The 21,866-nt window shown below is 39.2% G+C and overlaps 1 protein-coding gene across 1 annotated transcript in view; it reads right to left on the bottom strand.

The window, feature by feature from the left end:
* Positions 1–20,836, bottom strand: part of Vha26 (V-type proton ATPase subunit Vha26) — an 88,758-nt gene extending 67,922 nt beyond the window's left edge. The window contains exons 1-2 of the mRNA XM_090381324.1: positions 20,668–20,836; positions 15,875–15,940 (exon numbers count right to left, since the gene is read on the bottom strand). Of these exons, the coding sequence (XP_090237450.1) occupies positions 15,875–15,940; positions 20,668–20,700 (99 nt within the window). The 5' untranslated portion in view covers positions 20,701–20,836. The remainder of the gene's footprint in view (positions 1–15,874; positions 15,941–20,667) is intronic.
* Between the last annotated feature and the right edge of the window lie 1,030 nt (positions 20,837–21,866).

Raw genomic sequence — 21,866 nt, 5'->3', positions numbered from 1 at the left:
TTCCCACTTCACTTTTAGAACTGCCCTTATGTATTGGAGATAGATTGGCACTTTTCCAATCCAACGGAATCTCTCGTAGTCTAGTGATGCTCTCATAATTAGTCTCAATGGTTCAATGCACTCACTTTCTACCTCCCTTAAAATTATAGGGTATATGCCATCAACCCCAGAAGCCTTACTCGCCTGTAGGCTCGAAAGGCTGATTACCTGAACAGGATCATAATCTCCAACAATGCAACATTTCATGGGCGCCTCCGTAGCCAGGTGGGAAGGAGCAGCAGTGCGTAGCACATGCTTCTTGATTAGACCGGGGTTCGAGCCCGTCACCACCAAATACGGAGGATGCAGAAAGGTCAGGGAATGACCACCGCATATTCCCGGAGCAATATGGCCTTAGTTGCTAATGCTCCTAAAAACCAAATAACAAAAACAAGCAACATTTCATGTATGTAGATTCATCGATAGGTACAACTGCTGAACCTGGAGTTGGGGGGGGGGGGTTATTACTTGGTTTTTAGGAGCATTAGCAACTAAGGCCATATTACTCCGGGATATGCGGTGGTCATTCCCTGACCTTTCCGCATCCTCCGTATTGGGCGGTGATGGGCTCAAACCCCAGTATAATCAAGAAGCGCGTGCTACGCACTGCTGCTCCTTCCCACCTGGCTACGGAGGCGCCTGGGGGGGGGTCTAAACCTGTATGACAACCACAAGTTGAAAGAGATAGCCCAAAAGTTAATTAGAGATAGCTTAAAATTTAATGCCTGGTGTGGTTTTAGCATAACAGGATTATCACCTCATTTTTTATCTTAAAAAAAAAAATGTGATAACCTTGCAGACATGCTTCAACTATTTGTGGGACTACAACTTGAGACTGTCAACAAAACTTCATATTCCAACACGATGGAATTTCTTCTCACTGGTCCCATGATGTCCACTTCTTTTTAGATGCCTGGCTGCTGCACCATTAAGGTAGAGATGGACCCATCTTCACACTACTGCAATCATCTGATCTTACCCACAATTAATTTTTTTCCCTTTGGAATTATACAAATTTAATATGTACTTGTCAGGAGTGGAAAACACTGTAAAGCTGAAGCAACACAATCACAACAGAAGCAGTGGTTCTTCATTGCAACTTGCAATATTAAGCAATGTATGAAAAGAAATTAGTATTAGCAAGGGCATACGATGCAAGAAAGCAAGCTTATGCAGCATCAGCCAAAAAAAAGGGCTCCCATTTCACCCCTCCATTCATTCCAAATGCCCGTCCAGCTCAGCCTTAAATTGAGCACCAATGTGACACAAATGCCACAAGTGGTGCAATGTGTACTTTAATGTGCCCCATAGAACTTAACTTGGCAGAAGTATCATGTCTCCCTGACAGTCAGTCAGCAGAAAATATTTAATCCTACTGATTCAATGATTGGAGATTAATAGCTGATTATTTTTGTACCTTCCTAATAAGTGTCATTAGTCTTGTACGTGATGGGTTTTTTTTTTTATCTGTTTATATTTGTTTTGCTTCATGAAAGCTGAGTGGCCCTAAGGGGGTGATATTGTTTACATTACTGCATTGTGTCTGGCCAAATATACAGTCCATGTAATCAAACACTGCTTTCCATCACAATGGCATGTTTTTCATTATCCAAAAGCTTCCGAGAGTTCACCACTTGCCCATGTGAGAATTAAGATGGAAAATAAGAGAAATTCTGATAGAGCTTGTAGCTACAAACAGTAAATCACCTAACCCCAGTGCATTTATGTTTCAGGAAAGCGTTGTCCCAAAGTTTGGTTTGGTTTGGTTTTTAATGGCGCATTGGCAGCTAAAGCCATAATGCGCCAAGTCAGGTTTAAAATGCTATTAAACATTTTGGTAGCCAAGGCTACCACGTCAAACAATTAATTATTATGTTAAAAAGGTATAAAAGTAAAAGCATAAAACTTAGATCTTTGTATAAAAATTAATAAATTGTAAAAAGTTAAAAATGTCAGACATATTGTGTCTGTCACCTATATAATCTGACTGAGTGTAAATGGCTCAGTCAAATTATTAAAAGCGGTAAAATACAAGCGTCGTGCTTCTATAAAAACAGGACATTCTATTAAAATATGAAGGACGGTTAAAATAACATTGCACATCTCGCACATAGGTGGGTCATCCGCCCTCAGCAAGTAGGAATGGGTTAGATGACTATGACCTATGCGGAGCCGGGCAGGAACAACTTCCTCTCTTCGGACCCTGCGTAGACTGGACTGCCATTGCATAATTACAGGCTTGATGCGATGTAATTTATTTGTGGCCTGTCCATGCCAAGAATCTTGCCATTGGGAAAGTAGTTTAGAACGTATTATTTGCCTGTAGTCTGTATAGGGGACTGACAGGCAATAATTATCCAGGGAAATGGCTGATTTGGCAGCGGCATCAGCCGATTCATTTCCCCGGATCCCAATGTGGCTTGGGATCCAGCAAAAACGAATATCGAATTCTAATTTCTTGAGAGAAAAAAGAATCTGCTGGATCCTGGACAGGATCAGATGAGGGTTAAAACTCACCGATACCAGAGCCTGTAACACGCTCGATGAATCGCAATAAATCATATACCTCTGGTAGTCGCGATTTTTAATGTGATCTAGGGCTGTTTGTATTGCATGCAACTCTGCAGTATAAATGCTAGTTTCTTGTGGGATCTTATAGGATAATGTTTTGTGAGGGAACACAACAGCAGATCCCACATGACATTCTAACTTTGAGCCATCTGTATAGATTGGCAGAAAGTCAGAATACTGCTGTCTATGTGATGCAAAGAGTTGCTGGTAGACAGATGGCAGTGTAGTAGCCTTCTCCCAGATCTTAAGGGAGAAGTCGCAAGTTGGAAAATAAGCATGCCAGGGTGGAAAGAATTGCCTTGGTGAATGGGCAACGTTGTCTACCATCAAGTTCAGCTCATTCAGCAGCCCTTGAATGTGAATACCAAAAGGTTTGTTGGCAGTCCGACGGGTATTGTAGAGGTTTTCCCAGCGCGGCTCAAAAACGGATGGCCACGTGGGATGATCGGGCAGGGATTTTAATTTGGAGGCGTACTGTAAGGACAACTGCTTACGTCGAAGAGACAGAGATGGTTCATTTGCTTCAACGTAAAGGCTTTGGACAGGAGATGTGCGAAATGCTCCAGTGGCTGTCCGGATGGCTTGATGGTGGATTGGATCTAACCACCGAAGTGCACTATCTCTAGCAGAACCATAAATCTGAGACCCATAGTCTAGTTTGGAGCGGACAAGTGCTCGGTAAAGACGAAGAAGGGTAGAACGATCTGAGCCCCATGAAGTTGACGAAAGGGCACGAAGGATGTTAAGCCCTTTGACACATCTTGTCCTCAGCTGACGAATATGTTGTAAAAATGTCAGCTTTTTGTCGAAAATAAGTCCAAGGAATTTGAATTCTGCTAAAACTGGGATGTTATTTTGCCCGAGCCTTAATTCTGGGTCAAGATGAAGATTACGTTTGCGACAGAAGTGTACACAAACAGTCTTCTGTGATGAAAATCTGAACCCATTAGCCAAAGACCAAGCTGTAAGATGGTCAATGGTTTTCTGCAGTTGCCTTTCAATGACCCTCATATTGCATGAATGACAAAATATAGCAAAGTCATCAACATAGAGGGCATTGTTTACAGTGGGTGGAAGTTGTTCTGCGATAGAGTTTATTTTGATTGCGAAAAGCGTGACACTTAGAACGGATCCTTGTGGGACTCCCTCTTCCTGAGAGAAAACTCGAGAGAGGGTGGATCCTAAACGGACTTGAAACTGGCGATTCGAAAGAAAGTTTTTAATAAAAAGAGGAAGGTTACCTCTAAGACCAAAGTTATAGAGGTCTTTTAAAATCCCAAATCGCCAGGCTGTGTCGTACGCTTTTTCAATATCAAAGAAAACTGCTACCAAATGCTCGGATTTAATAAAAGCATCACGAATGGACGTTTCCAATCGGATTAAATGATCCAGAGTGGATCGATTTCTTCGGAAGCCGCACTGTGTCCTGGAAAGCAGACCATTTGTTTCTAAATACCATACGAGGCGTGCATTAACCATTCTTTCCAGGATTTGCACAAACAGCTTGTCAGAGCAATAGGACGATAGTTACTTGGATTGCTAGGGTCTTTTCCTGGTTTTGGGAATGAAAGGACGATAGCCCTTTGCCAGGAATCCAGAAATTGTTTGTGAATAAAAATTCTGTTAAACAGAATTAAAAGGTGATCCTTAGATTGTGGTGAGAGGTGTTTTAGCATTTCATAGTGGATGTCATCGGGCCCCACAGCACTTGCATGCGTGAGAGAGAGTGCTGCATTTAACTCTTCCTGTAAAAAGGGCTTGTTATATGATTCAAGCCCTTTTGAAGAGAAGTTCGGTGGGTTTTTCTCAATTTTCTTTTTCAGGGCCAAAAACTCTGTGGGAAAAGATTTTATTGCAGAGATTTTTGCAAATGTTTCCCCTAAAGTATTTGCAACTGCAGTTCGATCTGCAATTGGACATCCGTTGTGCTTGAGGATCACTGAAGGGCATAGTGAATATTTTCCCTTCATTTTCCGGATCTTATCCCAGACTACTTTTGAGCTAGCAGCCTGAGTTATGGAAGATGTAAAATGAATCCAAGATTTCCTTTGGCTCTGACATCGTACATAACGCGCTTTCACACGTGCACGTTTGAATGATATTAAATTTTCAGTCATGGGATATCGGCGGAATATCCCCCACGCTTTGTTTTGTGCTTTTTTTGCTGCCGTGCATTCTGAATTCCACCAAGGTTTGGGAAATAGTGGGAACCGGCTGGATGATTTTGGGATTGCAACTGCAGCTGCTTGGACAATCGTTTCTGTGACATACATGACTGCTTCATTGATTGGCTCCTGACTGACTGTAGCAATGTCAAAGTTTACCAGATATTGAAAGGCATTCCAGTCAGCCTGATCAATCTTCCACCACGGTAAACTAAATGGCAGACAGGGTCTACCACTAGTTAGGGTTGTTATCACGGGGAAGTGATCGCTTCCATATGGATTTTCTTCTACCTCCCAAGTAAGTGAAGGAAGGAGAGAAAGGGAGCAGATAGAAAGATCAATGGCAGAGAATGTACGGGTAGGCATGTGGAAGAAGGTGTTTGTTCCCACATTTAAGAGGGAAAGGTCATTATCAGTGAGCATATGCTCTATGACTTGCCCCCTTCGATTGATGTTAGCACCACCCCACAGAGAATTATGTCCATTGAAATCCCCAAGAATTAAACAAGGGGAAGGCAATTGCATGATAAGATCATCAAGGCCTTTCTGGGGGATGTCAATCCCAGGTGGCAAATAAACGGAGCAGACAGTTAATAAGAACCCCACTGAAAGGCGAATTGCTACAGCCTCAATGCTAGTTGTAAGCTGCAAAGGCTGAAATGGGATCTGGTTGCCGATGAGGATTGCGACTCCTCCGTGAGCAGGACCATCCACAATTCTGTCCTTACGAATGATGGTAATGTTATGCATAGTGGGGTCATCATTTGCCTTTAAATAAGTCTCCTGTATGCAAAAGCAAGCTGGTTTTTGCTTTTGCAGGAGTGCCTTGATGTCATCAGTATTTTGCCGGAATCCACGACAGTTCCACTGTAGGAATTTAGCCATTATTTTGGCTTGGTGGGTCCATCAGGCGGCTTCAGAGGTGCTGAGGGCTTACCTTTTTCAGTTCTGGCTTTCTCCTTCCTGGGGAAGTATGGATGCTGTCCAGTGTCCATTTTCTCCTCAGCAAAGAGCTCCAAAACTGAGTCTTCTTGTACCTCCTTCTGCTCGACATCCATGTTTTCTTGGGTACTAGGTGGTATTTCACCTTTCTTATTCTTTTCTTTTGCATTTGCTTTTGTTATTTGTGGAGAATTAGGAGGTACCGATATAGGAGTGGCAGCTGATTGGTCCTTCTGTGCAGGTTTTTGGGAGCTTAAAAGATAACGTGCAATGGGAGTAAATGATTCTTTTGGAGGGACGGACATGTCCGTCTGAGTCCCAATCGAACACCTCCCTGCTACCTTCTGGGCGTAGGTAGGTTTTTTGATGTTGAGAGGTTTCACTGCTTTCCTTGCCTTCTGGTACGAATGTTTAGCTCTGCCTTCAGCCGTTGAATTTCTTTTTCTTCTTTCCACCTCTGACATGCTCGTGAATAGGCTGGGTGGTTTCCCTCACAGTTAATGCAGGTGGGTTTCGTGGCTGAACATGCTGTTGTTTCGTGGTCCTTTGCACCACATCGAGCGCATGCAAGGACTCCACGGCAGGCCATTTGAGAATGTCCATATTTCTGGCATTTAAAACACCGTAAAGGGTTTGGAACATATGGACGCACTGGACAGTTGATGTAGCCAGCTTTAATCTCATCAGGAGAGTTAAAAGTCAGGATAACACTCCTGGTTTTAACAATTTTTCCATCCCTTCGCGCAGTGATTCTCTTGACGGCAATAACTCCCTGTGGTTTTAATTCGGAGCAGATTTCCTCCTCGGTGACGTCGAGAAGGTCCCACTCCGAAATGACACCTCTCGATGAATTTAGTGTTCTGTGTGGTGTCACTGTTATGGGTATTCCTCCGATTGATGTTACTCGGAGTAGATGTTCAGACTGCCTGTCATTTTTTTGTTTCAATCAAGAGGTCCCCAGAACGGAGCCTCTTAACTGACTTGGGTGTACCTGCTAACCCATCCAACCCTTTTTTTGTATAAAAAAGGGTGACATTTTACCAATCGGTGTTTCGTTGGTGGAATGCATTATTAAGAACCTTGGGACAGGCCCTGATGGTAGTTCGGTTCGCTGCCTCTTTGTAGCAATAATGCTATCTGCCTCTCTGTCAATATTTTCAGATAGGGACCGGGTTGGGGCCCCTGAAGGAATATGTTTATCAGGATTCATGAAGTTTTGAAGTGGTTCAGTGCCCGGGCTCCCCACCCACCACAGAGCCCAAAGGGATGCCCACTACCCGGCATGCAATAAATGCGCTCGGGAGTGGAATGCCAGGGCTACCCAGACACTATACCCGCACCACCGCCAGCCTGAATCCTGTCCCTTGGACCATGAAGGTAGGGGCGTGGCATTGACACGGTTGACCCTCGCAGGCGAGCCTACTAGCCGATTGATCCTAGCCAGGCCTTCCAGGACCACCCATCTTGTCGAAGCAGGGGCCAAAGTGGTGTATTGAAGCTGGGCCCCTCAACCACCAGGATCCCCCTTTCCGAATTTCCACGGGTCGCAGCGCATGGCAAACACGCCGGATTCCATTGATGTAAGCCTGGAACCTGGGCTATGGGCGTTGGATCATAGTGATGCTAGTCTGGAAGTCAAGCAGTGTCACTGGGAGGTCCCCTCACCACGTACAGGTGCCCACGTCGAGGGGTGTCCCAAAGTAATTTATGTTACCAGAACATTATTCTGACAGGTAGTGTGCATGCAGTAAAACTGATGCTCCAACAGGAGGGGGGAAAAAAGCCACAGATCATCGCATTTTACAATTCTACAAAAGAGTAGGGGACTGACATAGCTGGACAAGTTGTGTACTATGTATGGTATCAGCCAGAATACTATAGATTGGTCCATGGTGATTTTTTTTTCCCTAATAAATTTATAATACATCAATTTGCATGTGACATGCGGCATCATAAGAAAAATAAATAATTGCAATAAAAGATGGGCACATAATGTAATGTGACACAACTGTTTTTCTATTTCAGCTATGCAGAATTTTCATGTAGTGAATGTCAAAAGAACCTTAGAAAAAAGAATATACAGTCAGTTCTGCTATAATGAGCATTTTCGCAACACGAATTTGCTCCAATGTGAGTATAATGCAATTTTCGCATTCGCTCATGTGCGATTTCGTCTGCAAGTAACACTAAGTGAACACAAAATCCGGTACCAAGCTGAATGTAGCGACTGGTGCAGCAATGCAAGTTTACAAAGTTTAAAAAATGTCAAATATCAAATGTGTGAGAGCTATATTTCCCATTTACTGTAGTTGTATTGGTGAGAGACACACTGTTATCACTTGTTGTATTCACAAAGATAACACGTGATATTAGCATTAGCATTAGTAGAGGCATTTGATGCAAGAAAGCAGGCTTATGCAGCATCAGCCAAAAAAAAAAAAAAAAAACCACTTCCACTTCACCCCTCTGTTCGTTTAAAATACCTGTCCAAGCTGATCCTTAAACTTAGCATTAGCATTAGTAGAGGCATTTGATGCAAGAAAGCAAGCTTATGCAGCATCAGCCAAAAAAAAAAAAAACCCACTTCCACTTCACCCCTCTGTTCGTTCAAAATACCTGTCCAGCTGAGCCTTAAACTTATTTAGGCTATCAACCTCCACCACAAGGGATGGAAGTCTGTTCCACCAACCAACCACCCGCTGGCTAAAGGCAAATTTCCGCACGTCTATCCTACATCTGTCTTTCCTCAATTTGAATTTATGCCCTCTCAGGTGATTTTTCTGAGCTAGAGGAAGAATCCCATCAGCATTGAGCATGCTTAAACCATTCAAGGCTTTATACACCTCTATCAGATCACCTCGCTGGTGCCTAGTCTCCAGACACTGTAATTTGCAAAACTTAAGCCTTTCTTCGTAAGAGCACCCCTTTGTTCCATTCACTAATCTTGTTGCCCTTCTCTGTACTCGTTCCAGCAGCTCTACATCCTTCTTGAAATGAGGCCTCCAGACCTGTATACAGTACTCTAGGTGTGGCCTGACCATCGCCTTATACAATGGAATAATCACCTCCTTATCCCTTATTTAGGCTATCAACTTCCACGACAAGGGATGGAAGTCTGTTCCACCCGCTGGCTAAAGGCAAATTTCCGCACGTCTATCCTACATCTGTCTTTCCTCAATTTCAATTTATGCCCTCTCTGGTGATTATTCTGAGTGAGAGGAAGAATCCCATCAACATTAAGCATGCTCAAACCATTCAAGGCTTTATACACCTCTATCAGATCACCTCGCTGGTGCCTAGTCTCCAGACACTGTAATTTGCAAAACTTAAGCCTTTCTTCGTAAGAGCACCCCTTTGTTCCATTCACTAATCTTGTTGCCCTTATCTGTACTCGTTCCAGCAGCTCTACATCCTTCTTGAAATGAGGCCTCCAGACCTGTATACAGTACTCAAGGTGTGTGGCCTGACCATTGCCTTATACAAGGGAATAATCACCTCCTTATCCCTGCTAGAAAAATTCCTATATATCATTGACAATACACCATGGGCTACTCTTGCAGCCCGTCTGCACTGCTCAGAGAACTTCATATCTGCCTGCACAACCACCCCCAGGTCCCTTTCATTCTCTACCACTGTCAGTGTAGTACCACAGAGTTGATACGTTGCTCTGGGGTTGCTGTTTCCCATGTGTAGTACTTTACATTTGTCAATGTTAAACTTCATTTGCCACCTCTCAGCCCATCTGCTCAACCTTTCCAGATCCTGTTGCAGCAGCATAGTGTCAGTAGTGTCCTTGAAAACCCTGCCTACCTTTGTATCGTCTGCAAACTTCGACATCAAGCTTGATATACCCTCATCAATATCATTTATGAATACAGAAAACAATAATGGACCTAACACTGAGCCCTGAGGGACTCCACTAATAACATTAGTCCACGACGAGCAGTGTCCATTGATTACCACTCTCTGTCTTCTCCCCCTCAGCCACCCCTTTATCCACAGCAGCAATTTGCCTCCAATGCCACACTGCTCCATATTGTAGGCCGACTCATGTTTTCAGGAGCTCACATTTTTCTGTTTGAACAGAAATTTCGTGAGGCATGATAGCATGGGCAGAGGAGCACATTTCTAGAGGTCACTACCATAAAACAATAAAAAAAAATTGCAGTTCCCAGTTTATTGGGCTTTTCAATTAGTGCAATTAATTATAAATGGGTAGTAAACTCAATCTAATTCCATTTGCGATAATATCGATAGCTGGAATTCTGTGGGTTTTTATGTTATTATGGTGAAATGTGTTTCCCCTTCCATGAAATCTTCAATCATATAAAAAATAAATAAATTTTCAGAATCTTCTCTTCATTTCTATTTTTTAACCTTCATAAACTTGTTATTTCGTATCTCACTAGTGCAATTTGTACGTCCTGTGTTCACCATTATTGATTGCTTATCTTTTCTACTGTTTTAAATTTTACAATCCAAAAAAAAAAAAAAAGTCAGTGAACAGAAACAAACAAACTTCATATCTTTTCTAGGTAAAGTGTTGTATTTACTGTAATATTTATTTATTTATTAGAAATTTAAGATGTCTAAACCTATGTTAGCAATTTTATTAGGTTTCTAACTTTTTTTAGTGTTTTACTTACCAAACTGAACTTTTTTTTTTTTAAGCGCTCTGCCCTATCCCCATATTTCCCATAAGCCCTGTTGTTTCTAATGCGTGAAATACCATAACACAGGGATTTTTAGGAACACATGTACCGTATTATAGCAGAACTGACTGTAAATGATTTTAAATTAATTGTGTCACATTGATATTTTATGACACCAACATTTTTCTGAAAAGTTAAGTAAATTAATAAACTTTTTATTTCATTAAAATTAATGATATTTTTAATGCCAAAATGCTCAACATTTGCAAAATTTTAAATTATTGTTTAAAAAAATGAAGAACTGAATTAATAAGCATTGCAGTCTACTGGGAAAAGGTGAAGCATAAGTAAGCTAAAAGTACAATTCAAAAAAAAAAAAAAAAAAACCTTTTTTCAAATACTGAAGTTAAAAACTGGGGCTGCCAGGGAACTAATATCACTTGTATTACAAAAGGAGGCATGTTACTCCTATAAGTATTAGTATCTATATGGCATCTCATAGTTCTTATATTTCACATGTCAATTTTTTATTTAATTTTTTTTTTTGTAATTTGAAATGATAAACAAACAGTGCTACAATTAGGATTTAAACTTGGAAAGTATGATTCCGCTACCTTGGTTACCAAGATACCATAATAATCAAAATAAAATAGAATCATACAGGTAAGAAAAACACAAAGCAACACTTAAAGTTCTGATGTCCCACTGAATAGGTGGTGCTTGTGAGGTACTTGTTTTTATTTAGTTTATTTACTATGAAAGTGGCACTCATCTGATATCCCAGTGAATGGGCGGTGCTTGTGAGTTCCAGTCTTTATATCATTCATTTACTAAGAAAGTGGCACTCATACTTTGGCATGTATGGGAGTACATATGTTTGGCTGGGGAGTAATGCATTTGCATTGCTGAGTGTTTCTTTCTCTTTTTCTTATTTTTATGATTTAAGTTTATTTTGATTATTAGGGTATCTTGGTACTCAGGTACCCTAACAAGAAAAATCTGTCAAGTATAACCCTCACTATAGCATTAATTTGCCACATTAGTTTTGTGGTATATTTAGAGTTCCTTTTTCCACAATAGCCTTGAAGACATAACCCCATTTGTCTTTAAAATGAGCAGTCAATAAGTACTTAACCCTAGCCTAGAAATAAGAAACAGATGGATCTAGAAAAGCAAATACAGGTAGCCCTTGATTTATGTTGGGGTTATGTTCTGGGGGACAGGTGCAAATGGAACCCTTTATATAATGGAGTCAATCAGAAATCACAGGGTTAGGTTCCGGGCACCAAAAATTTTACCTACCATTTTGCATCGATTGTTTTCTTTTATTAGCATTCTTCATAGTTGTTATTTGGTTTTTTTTAGGAGCATTAGCAACTAAGGCCATATTGCTCCGGGGATATGCAGTGATCATTCACTGACCTTTCTGCATCCTCTGTATTTGGTGGCTCACAGGCTCGAACCCCGGTCTGATCAAGATGCGTATGCTACGCACTGCTGCTCCTGCCCACCTGGCTACAGAGGCACCAACCTTCTTCATAATTGTAGTAATAGTCGATGGAGGCATATTCATAGCCCTACACACATTAGGGCAGCTTTCATCAGATTCTATCCACCGATTGTTGTTGTTGTTATTTGGTTTTTAGGAGCATTAGCAACTAAGGCCATATTGCTCCGGGAATATGCGGTGGTCATTCCCTGACCTTTCCGCATTCTCCGTATTTGGTGGTGACGGGCTCGAACCCCGGTCTAATCAAGAAGCATGTACTACGCACTGCTGCTCCTTCCCACCTGGCTACGGAGGAGCCCCTATCCACCGAATATTGCACCAGGATTCAATTAACTACTTTTTAGCATTAGCATTAGTAGAGGCATATGATGCAAGAAAGCAAGCTTATGCAGCATCAGCCAAAAAAAAAAAAAAAAACCGCTCCCATTTCATCCCTCCATTTGTTCAAAATACCTGTCCAGATGAGCCTTAAATTTATTTAGGCTATCAACCTCTACAACAAGGAATGGAAGTCTGTTCCACCAACCAACTACCTGTTGGCTAAAGGCAAATTTCCGCACATCTATCCTACATCTGTCTTTCCTCGATTTGAATTTATGCCCTTTCAGGTGATTATTCTGAGCAAGAGGAAGAATCCCTTCGGCATTGAGCATGCTCAAACCATTCAAGGCTTTATACATCTCTATCAGATCACCTCGCCGGTGCTTAGTCTCCAGACACTGTAATTTGCAAAACTTAATCCTTTCTTCGTAAGAGCAACCCTTTGTTCCATTCACTAATCTTGTTGCCCTTCTCTGTACTCGTTCCAGCAGCTCTACATCCTTGAAATGAGGCCTCCACACCTGTATACAGTACTCAAGGTGTGGCCTGACCATTGCCTTATACAAGGGAATAATCATCTCCTTATCCCTGCTAGAAAAATTCCTGTATATTATTGACAAGACACCATGAGCTACTATTGCAGCCCATCTACACTGCTCAGAGAACTTCATATCTGCCTGCACAATTACCCCCAGGTCCTTTTCATTCTCTACCACTGTCAGTGCAGCACCACAGAGTTCATACGTTGCTCTGGGGTTACTGTTTCCCATATGTAGTACTTTACATTTGTCAATGTTAAACTTCATTTGCCAACTCTCAGCCCATCTGCTCAATCTTTCCAGATCCTGTTGCAGCATAGCAACAGTAGTGTCCTTAACAACTCTGCCAACCTTTGTTGGCAGGGTTGCAAACTTGGACATTAAGCTTGATATACCATCATCAATATCATTTATAAATACAGAAAACAATAATGGACCCAACACCGAACCCTGAGGGACTCCACTAATAACATTAGTGGAGTCTTTTACCAGATATAGTGTGTCTTGATTATATTAAATTAAAAACTTTATAACACAATTTATTAATGACAATTAATAAAAAAAATGTTAGCATAATAAATTTCCAACACGTGTAAATAGCATAATCAACAACCAACTGAATGCTTCGCCGCATGGACCTTTACTATGCGCATCCACGAGTGGTTACTTTGAGGGCGGGAATCTTTCTCGTCTCTGGTAAGAATGTGCTAATTGCTGATTGGCTCAGATTATCCTAAATCACATGAACAGTGCACGATACATAGCACAGTATGATGCCGATAAATTCTGTCTGACGATTTTAAACTTTCAATTTATAAAAAAATTGCAAAAAAAATGCAAAAATAAATAAATAGAAATAAAAATGCCATTGTGGTTAGTGATCGGACTAGCACAAAATGAAGGCTACCTGTAATTGTTTTACTGAGGCCTGAAAGAACTTATCCAGAGATAAGAAAAATGTCTGACTGTGAAAGGTAGCTACATAGAAAAGGATGAAATTGCCAGCCAAGTTTGAAATTCCTAACTCAAATATTTCTAGGTGAGAGTAAATACTTATTGACCAACCCTCATATAATAAAGTAAATAAATTTATGTTTATACTCCGATTTGGCCACATAGGGTCAGGGGAGTTTATATGAAAAAGAATATAATCACTACCATATTTAATGGACACAGGCTTGAATCACAGTCAACTCAAACAAATACTATTGTGCTCTTGCACTTACTACTTAACTGCATTCCCTGAAAATGTTTGCATTAGTCCTAAGAGAAATTTAAGAAAACTATATGGAAAGGCTTAAATGAAAGTTTGTGAACATTCCGTATAATACTTTATCAGGAGACTGCTACTGGGAGAGGGAGGAATAGACAGTATACATAAAATATTTTCTACATACTACTGGTCCCTCCATATACTGTCAAATTGCTCCACATTCATCAAACTAAAAATTTTTGTAACCTTGCTATTAATAATTATAAATTATTCAAAAGGTACTTTGTGGTAAAAAATATAGTACAGTCAAAAATCAACAGTATTGAAATTATTCCATCTTAAGGACAAATGTCAAAAACTTCACCTTGAAATCAAACAACCTGTGCTAATATATAAATCAGAGCAAACAGAAAACAAATTTGCACACTGCAAACAAAACAGTGTACATTGTGTTAACAATGTAAAAAAAAATATTCTTATATGAGTACTATTTTATATCATACAGTCTGAATGATGATAGCAGGCTAAATGTGATGTCCTTTCAAGAAAATTTCACATGACGTTTCCATAAGCAAGCTCGCATTTACTGTAATCTTATCTGCTGTGGAAATTTAATAACAGAGGAAGCAGCCTGGCAGAGAGGAAGGGCCAGTCAAGTTGCTGAAAAAGCATTATTCTCATGAATGAAAAAGAACATTTCTGCAGCAGGTGTTTCAATTTGTTTGTTTGTTTAAGAGTTTTATGGCTGTTGTTGTTGTTGTTGCTGCTGTATTTGGTTTTTAGGAGCATTAACAACTAAGGCCATATTGCTCCGAGGATATGCGGTGGTCATTTCCTGACCTTTCCGCATCCTCCATATTTGGTGGTCACAGGCTCGAACCCTAGTGTAATCAAGAAGTGTGTGCTATGCACTGCTGCTCCTGCCCACCTGGCTACAGAGGCGCAGAGTTTTATGGCACATTAGCATCTGTGGCTATAAAGTGTCAAGTCAAAAGTGTTTCAGTTACCAACTCTCAATCAAAAAAGAATGCACATAAACATCTATCAAATGATTACTGTGAGATATTGGAGTACTTTCTTATACTGCATACAGGTAGGCCAATCACAAAGATATGGAAGAACACAGCCTTTAACTGTGCAAAAATGGTTGCTGTATACTATGAGGAGCAAACCTTCCCTGAAAATGTTTGATTCCCCACTAAGTCCCATATTCATTTGTCTGGCCGTATCAACAACAAGAGTAACAGATTTCTTGCATTCAAGTGACCCGATAAAATAATCACTTCTCCCACTTCACTCAGGGCATGTCACAATCTGGTGTGCTGTTAGTAAGAACAGCACTTTACCTCATCAAAGACAAAAATGGCAATAATCTTTCCATTAATCAGGAGCAGATTCTGACTCTATTTTTCAATGACCTGGAACATTTCTGCTGGGCAAGGATTGTTCAACTTTGTGATAAACAGTTTCAACAAGGCAGCATGACACATCATCCAGCCATTCATTCCAGAGAATAAGCAACTAACATTTTGGAAACCATGTGATTTCAAACTGCACACTTCTCTTAATCATCTCATTCAACTGACCTAATGCCAGTAGAAGCATACATTTGAGGAATGGTCAAGGAGATAAAATTTCATCATTCACCATCCTTCAACCATCCAAAAACTGAAGACTAGCTGAGAGACCTTTTCTGACTGAAGCAACTATCTTTATTCTGAAACATAGCTACAAATCTCACCAGAAGTCTCAAACTGTGTCTTGATCAGGGTGGTCATCAAATGGAACATGTTACTATTCATCAGTGATGGACAATAAATATTTTCTTTACAGATAGCTTAACGTGTATTACAGGAAAAATATATTTGTATCCATAGTTAAACATACTTTCTTTAAAAAAAAAAAAAAAAGGGAATACTTACCTTTGCTTCAATCTCTTCTGCTTTTTCATTAGCTTCTTGCTCAATGAAAGCCATCATATGTTTAAGCTATTGTAAAAAATAAAAACTTATTGCAAAAGATGTGCAAAGATGGAAAAATGTGTAACAATAATAATCTTTACTAGAATGTAATACATGCCAATCTCCCTTGAGACAGAACGTTAATGGTAATGCAAAGAACAAGCAATTCTATATTCACAAATATGATGCAGTTGTACACAACATACTTAGTATGGATCTTATAAACTAAAATATATTTGCTATTTAGAGTAACCTAACCTGCTGCAGTTCAACAATATGTTGGGAAAAGGGCATCTTTTGACACAGGATATTGTAATAAAAAAAAAAAGCAATACTTCACTGCATTGAAATTAAAATAATTTGCACTACAAATGTAACTTTATTTGGGGTGGGGACAATATTGTTCAATGAACATAACACGAAACTAACAGAACTATTAGTAAAAAAAAAAAAAAAAAGCAAAAAACAGCTGAGTAACTGGTGAAACTAAGGTGTTTTTCAATTTCCTGAGTCATAAAAGACAGTCAACCATTATTCACAATACCAAATAATCTTCTCTATATGAAAAAAATAGCCATCAATGCTACAACAGTCTTGTCTAAATCTGTTCTACTCCTTGCCTATCTCAGAATCAAATAATTCATTCAGTTTACTTCTAATTATCTTTGCATACCTTTTATACTCTGAATAATAATTATTTTGGTCCAGTCATTAATGTTCCATTTTTAAAAACGGGAATAACTATTGTTCTATTCCATCTAAATAGAAGTATTTTACTTTCCCATTATCTACTTATGAATTTTAAAAATCCTTCTTTATAGGTCTTACACACATTTAAAAAGTTCTAAGTTAATGCCAACTTCACTTGGACTTTATTATTCATGTATCCATTTATCACTTCTAATTCTTTCATATATATATATATATATCCATGTTAGGCAAAGCATTCTTTATAAATTTTAAAATCATAGATAACTTAAAGTTATTAATAAAATCAGAATAGATCAATGCCATCTATTTGAAAGATTATGCATTACATCACTCTGTATTAATTTGATATGTTCTAGATATATTAAAAGGTTGATATAGTAGAATTTGGTAGTGTAAAAACATTGGATTAGAAATGAGGTAACAAGCTGAGTAAGTTAAGGTGCAGTCTGAGAATGACCTGTAAGTCAAAACAGCCCAGGTAACGTGCAAAGGCCAAGGCTGTGGCATAACCTAGAAGTACATTATATATATATACAATATAAAGTGAAAGTAAAGCAAAATGAGATAGAAAGTTTGGTTTTTTTTTTTTTTTTTTTTTAGGAGCATTAACAACTAAGGCCATATTGCTCCGGGATATGCGGTGGTCATTCCCTGACCTTTCTGCATCCTCCGTATTTGGTGGTGACGGGCTCGAACCCCGGTCTAATCAAGAAGCGTGTGCTACGCACTGCTGCTCCTTCCCACCTGGCTACGAAGGCGCCGAGATAGAAAGTAGTAATAGCAGTAGCATAAAATGTAATGAACTAAAAAAAAAAACATAAATTTTAATGAACTAAAAACATAAATTTTAATGAACTAAAAAACATAAATTGAAATATAATAGGGCAAATTATAAAATGTGTTAATTATGGGTTAGTATGATGCTTTACTTGTAATATATATATAAATTACACTACCAGTGATTCACTACCAGTGCGACAAACTTGCAGGAGGTGTAGGGGGCACAGAGACGAATCGGAATCACATAGCATTGCAGGTCCGAAATGCCTTCGTCATGTGGTAGAGGACGTTGAATGGGAGGTCGTGTGAACAGCGATCCCGCTGGAAGTCAGCATTTGCGAACCGTTTCTGTTGAAGAAACCAAGTAGCAAAAGTCCTCCGGAGTGGATAATCTGCAGGCTCCAATGATTGGACATGTTGCAGATGGTATGAACTCATTTGGTTTGTTGACAGTATCCTCCATACAGTGGATTGGGAAATACCCAATTGTTGGCCTATCGCTTCAGTACTCGTACTCGGATTGCCTTCTGCAAGATGTAGGATATTCTCCTCATTGTCTGGCATCCTCGTCGTTCGCTCTCGATTCATGGTACCTCTTGTGAAACAACCAGTCTCACGTAACCTTCTGTGCACATGTGCGAAAATCGTATGATGAGGAGCACGCCTGTGTGGGAAACGTTCCTGGTACAAGCGCAGAGCGGCGCGCCCATTACAGTCCGCAGCTCCATACGCAAGGTGCATGTCGGCCAGTTCGACATTTGAATACTCATCCATCCTACTGCCTCAGGAACCGGTTCGCAAATGCTGACTTCCAGCAGGATCGCTGTTCACGCGACCTCCCGTTCAACGTCCTCTACCGCATGACGAAGGCATTTCAGACCCTGCAATGCTATGTGATTCCAATTCATCTTTGTGCCCCCTACACCTCCTGCAAGTTTGTCGCACTGGTAGTGAATCACCCTGTATATTACAAGTAAAGCATCATATTAAGGCCACCTGAGAACTAATTCATCTTCCCATGTGTAATATGTCCATAAATTCCATGTGTTCTCTGGTCAATTTGCTTGTTTTGCTGGGCAAAATCCCAAGATTCCAGGAGAAAAAATCTTCCAGGATTTGAACTCAGGCCTTTACCACCCAGCTTGGGGAGACTGTGATTATAACCACTGTGCTACCCACGAGGACTAATTCTTTCATACGTAATATGAAAGAATTAGAAAGTGGAATGGCATGGAATTTTTAGAATTAGAAAATCAAATTAGAAAATATAAAAGTTTCGGTATAATTATTATTATTTAGGTTGGATGAAAGCTGGCGACTGTCATGAATCTGCAGATCCTAAAAATAATTTAGCCATCCTTCCATAAGTATTTCATTAACATTTGTGCTATTTTTAATGTTCTTTTTTAACTTATTTAATATTTTATATATCTTGGTTGTGGCCATGTTACATTTCTTTCTAGTTCTGTAACAAAGGTACAATCCCCTATTCCCTATGTTTTGTTCTCAATACTCTTTTTTTATATTTTATGTCAGGGGTGGCTAACCTGCAGCATGTGGGCTACTTGTGGCCAGCATAAATCTTCTCACATGGCCTGCCTATAATTTTGGGAAAAAATAATGTAAAAAATTATAAAACTGATTTAAAAAATCAGAAATAAATATAAACACATATAGCTTAACCCTTTTTTATGCATATATGCAATGTGGCATGTGTGTGCTCTGTGGAACATACATATATAAATGTATAATGTGGGGAGTATATTGTATGTCTGTTTGGGCAATTTTTTGAGATTTTACCCAGTTAACAAATTATCAATAATTTATTCAAAATTTAAAAAGGATTGGAGAAATACTTATGAAAAACATAAAATAAATATATGAAGGGTATGTGGATTACAATCCTGCAGTTTTCTTATTGATATTTTTATAATATTTTTTATTAACATAATCAGTAGCAGCCATTGATGATTTCAACTAGTGCCAAAACAACAAAATTTCTTAATTTAAAACAGGTAAAAGGCTGCCTGACATTGAATTTCAACTTATCATTGTATGGCGGTAATTAATTTTTTTTTTATTTTTAATAAATTATCATATTTATTGTGAATAAACATTAATGAACATACACTAGCCAGTCTTTCTCTACAACATTCATTCTTCCTTCCACCTGGTAAAGAGTTTGGTGGCATGTGCTATTTGCTATATCCATGCCATGAGAGCCAGCTTTGAAGCTGCACATTATTTTTAGCCATTGACCAGTGGCACATCTAGAAATGTTGCTTGGAGGTGAGGGGGGAGTCATATGTTACAAAATGGTAGCTTTTACAAATGTCAACACAAGGCAGTACAATATGTAATATCAGAAAAAAAGTTCCTGAAGGCTTCATCCACCTAAGCCCCCCATGAGTGCACCTATGCCAGTGGCTTATGAATAAAACTGCTGTTTAGAGCAATATGAACCAAATAAATGAATATAAGTAATAAATATAAAAATACAAAATAGTATTTACTTTTATTTTTTTCAATGTTATTACAGCAGTACAATGACTCAATGGCACTTTATAACCAACCATCAATGATCATAATGTAACTAGAAGCATTATATTTATAATGAAAATATAGTAGCCAAAGTTGTTTTTACTAAGTATTATGTGGGGGAGGGGGCGAAGGTATTCAAAAAGTTAAAACTGCTTTAGATAATTTGTAAAAGCCTTTAATCAGCTGATGGTATAACTCTCACCTATTTTTGCAATCCCCAAAGCTTACATAAATTTAAAGAGGCATTGCCAAAATATTTATCAAAGAAATGTATGAGGGATACATGGATTAAAATCATGCATTTTCATTATTTTAATGTTATTCATTCTTCTTTAAATTGTCGATGGCATATAAGTATTATGGTGAAACACACAGATATTTAAAAAATTCTTGTGATTCTTACTTAGGATTTAAAGTGTTACGATTAATACGAATATCTGAGTTGGGGGGGGGAGCGTCTCGAGGGTGAAAAGAATGCACTGCACCCGGGCACAAACGTTCAAGGGGCGCCTGAAAACCTGAAACTTACATACACATATGAAAAAAAATTTTAAGGATAGAACCAAATTGCGACTGCCACCCGGGCGCCACATACCCTAGGAACGCCCCTGATTTGTGTGATTCCACAGCTAAATTTGTTGCAAGAGGTCCAGCTCCCAATTTCACAACCGGCATTCTGATAAATCAGAAAAGTTCCACATAAAATTACAGTTCGGTCTCACCTGTTTCTGAACATCCTGATCACTAAGAGCCATTCTAAAATATATACGTATAAAGCTAAATTACGCAAAAGAGATTTCTAAAAACGTTTCAGGACTTCTGAAAAATATATACAATAAATAAATGTTAAGATAAATATCACAACACAACCCCAGCGAGCATCAATATTTACTAATCATATGACAAATTGCATTGCTGCGCTACCTAGTGCTTAGGGCAAATATATATTAGTATATTTTTATTTTTATTAGTCTAGAAATGTATATGCTTTACTAAGCATGTTTTATACTTATACTGTACAATATTTTATACTACAGTACTTTAATACAGCAGCCTAGGAACCAAGGAGGTTTTCGGGGATATCATGCCGTGCTCTGGGTCATGGTGGAACAAGTGGGCTATGTCAGGATAAATTTAACCCCATGGGCTCACATCTAGTGAGTATGGGCTTGGCACACCCAGGGTCCTGAGCTGGATATCATCATTCTTCTTTTTCTTGGTGATTCCTTTCTCTCTCTCTCTCTCTCTCTCTCTCTCTCTCTCTCTCGGGGTAATTCAGAAAAATTTTTTTTTTTTTTTTTTTGGCTGGTGCAGCATAAGCCTCAGGCTTCCTTGCACTCTATGGCTAATAATAATAATAATAATAATAATAATAATAATAATAATAATAACTAAGAGCAAGAACAGCTGAATTCATACTTAAATGTGCACTAATGCTAGGAGTAGAGTAAGCAAATTTGATGAATTTGAAGAGTCATTAAGTAATTAAATGCGGACATTGCGGGATATCAGACGCATGGTGTCACTGAGACATAACGGATGCAGAATCTGAATATGCGGAGTACAGAACAGCAGGGGAGGATGGTTCTCTTAGTTAAAAAGTATATTAAAGCTAAGGCAGTCAACATGGGTGATTAGGGCAATGTTGCGTCAGGTTGGTGTGACACAAACACAGGAAAAACAAAACTGACAGTAGGAGTTTGTCATAGGCCTAATTGACTGCGATGAGTATAACAAGCAACTTTACAGATAAATAGAGTGGCCAGTAAATCAAAAAGTCTTATAATGGAAACTTTTCAGACATTGACTAGAAATTGTGGATAGATTACAAACAACCACACTAGAAAGCCTTGTGCGGATTTATTGAATACTTGTTTTATTGAATACTGTACTTGTTTTCTACAGCAGCATGTTAGAGAAG

This window comes from Mastigoproctus giganteus, chromosome 9, assembly GCF_048544385.1.
Source record: "Mastigoproctus giganteus isolate SK-2022 chromosome 9, ASM4854438v1, whole genome shotgun sequence".
Lineage (NCBI taxonomy): Eukaryota > Metazoa > Arthropoda > Arachnida > Uropygi > Thelyphonidae > Mastigoproctus > Mastigoproctus giganteus.
Note: the sequence above shows the minus strand (reverse complement) of the source record. Positions and strands in the feature narration are given on the sequence as shown.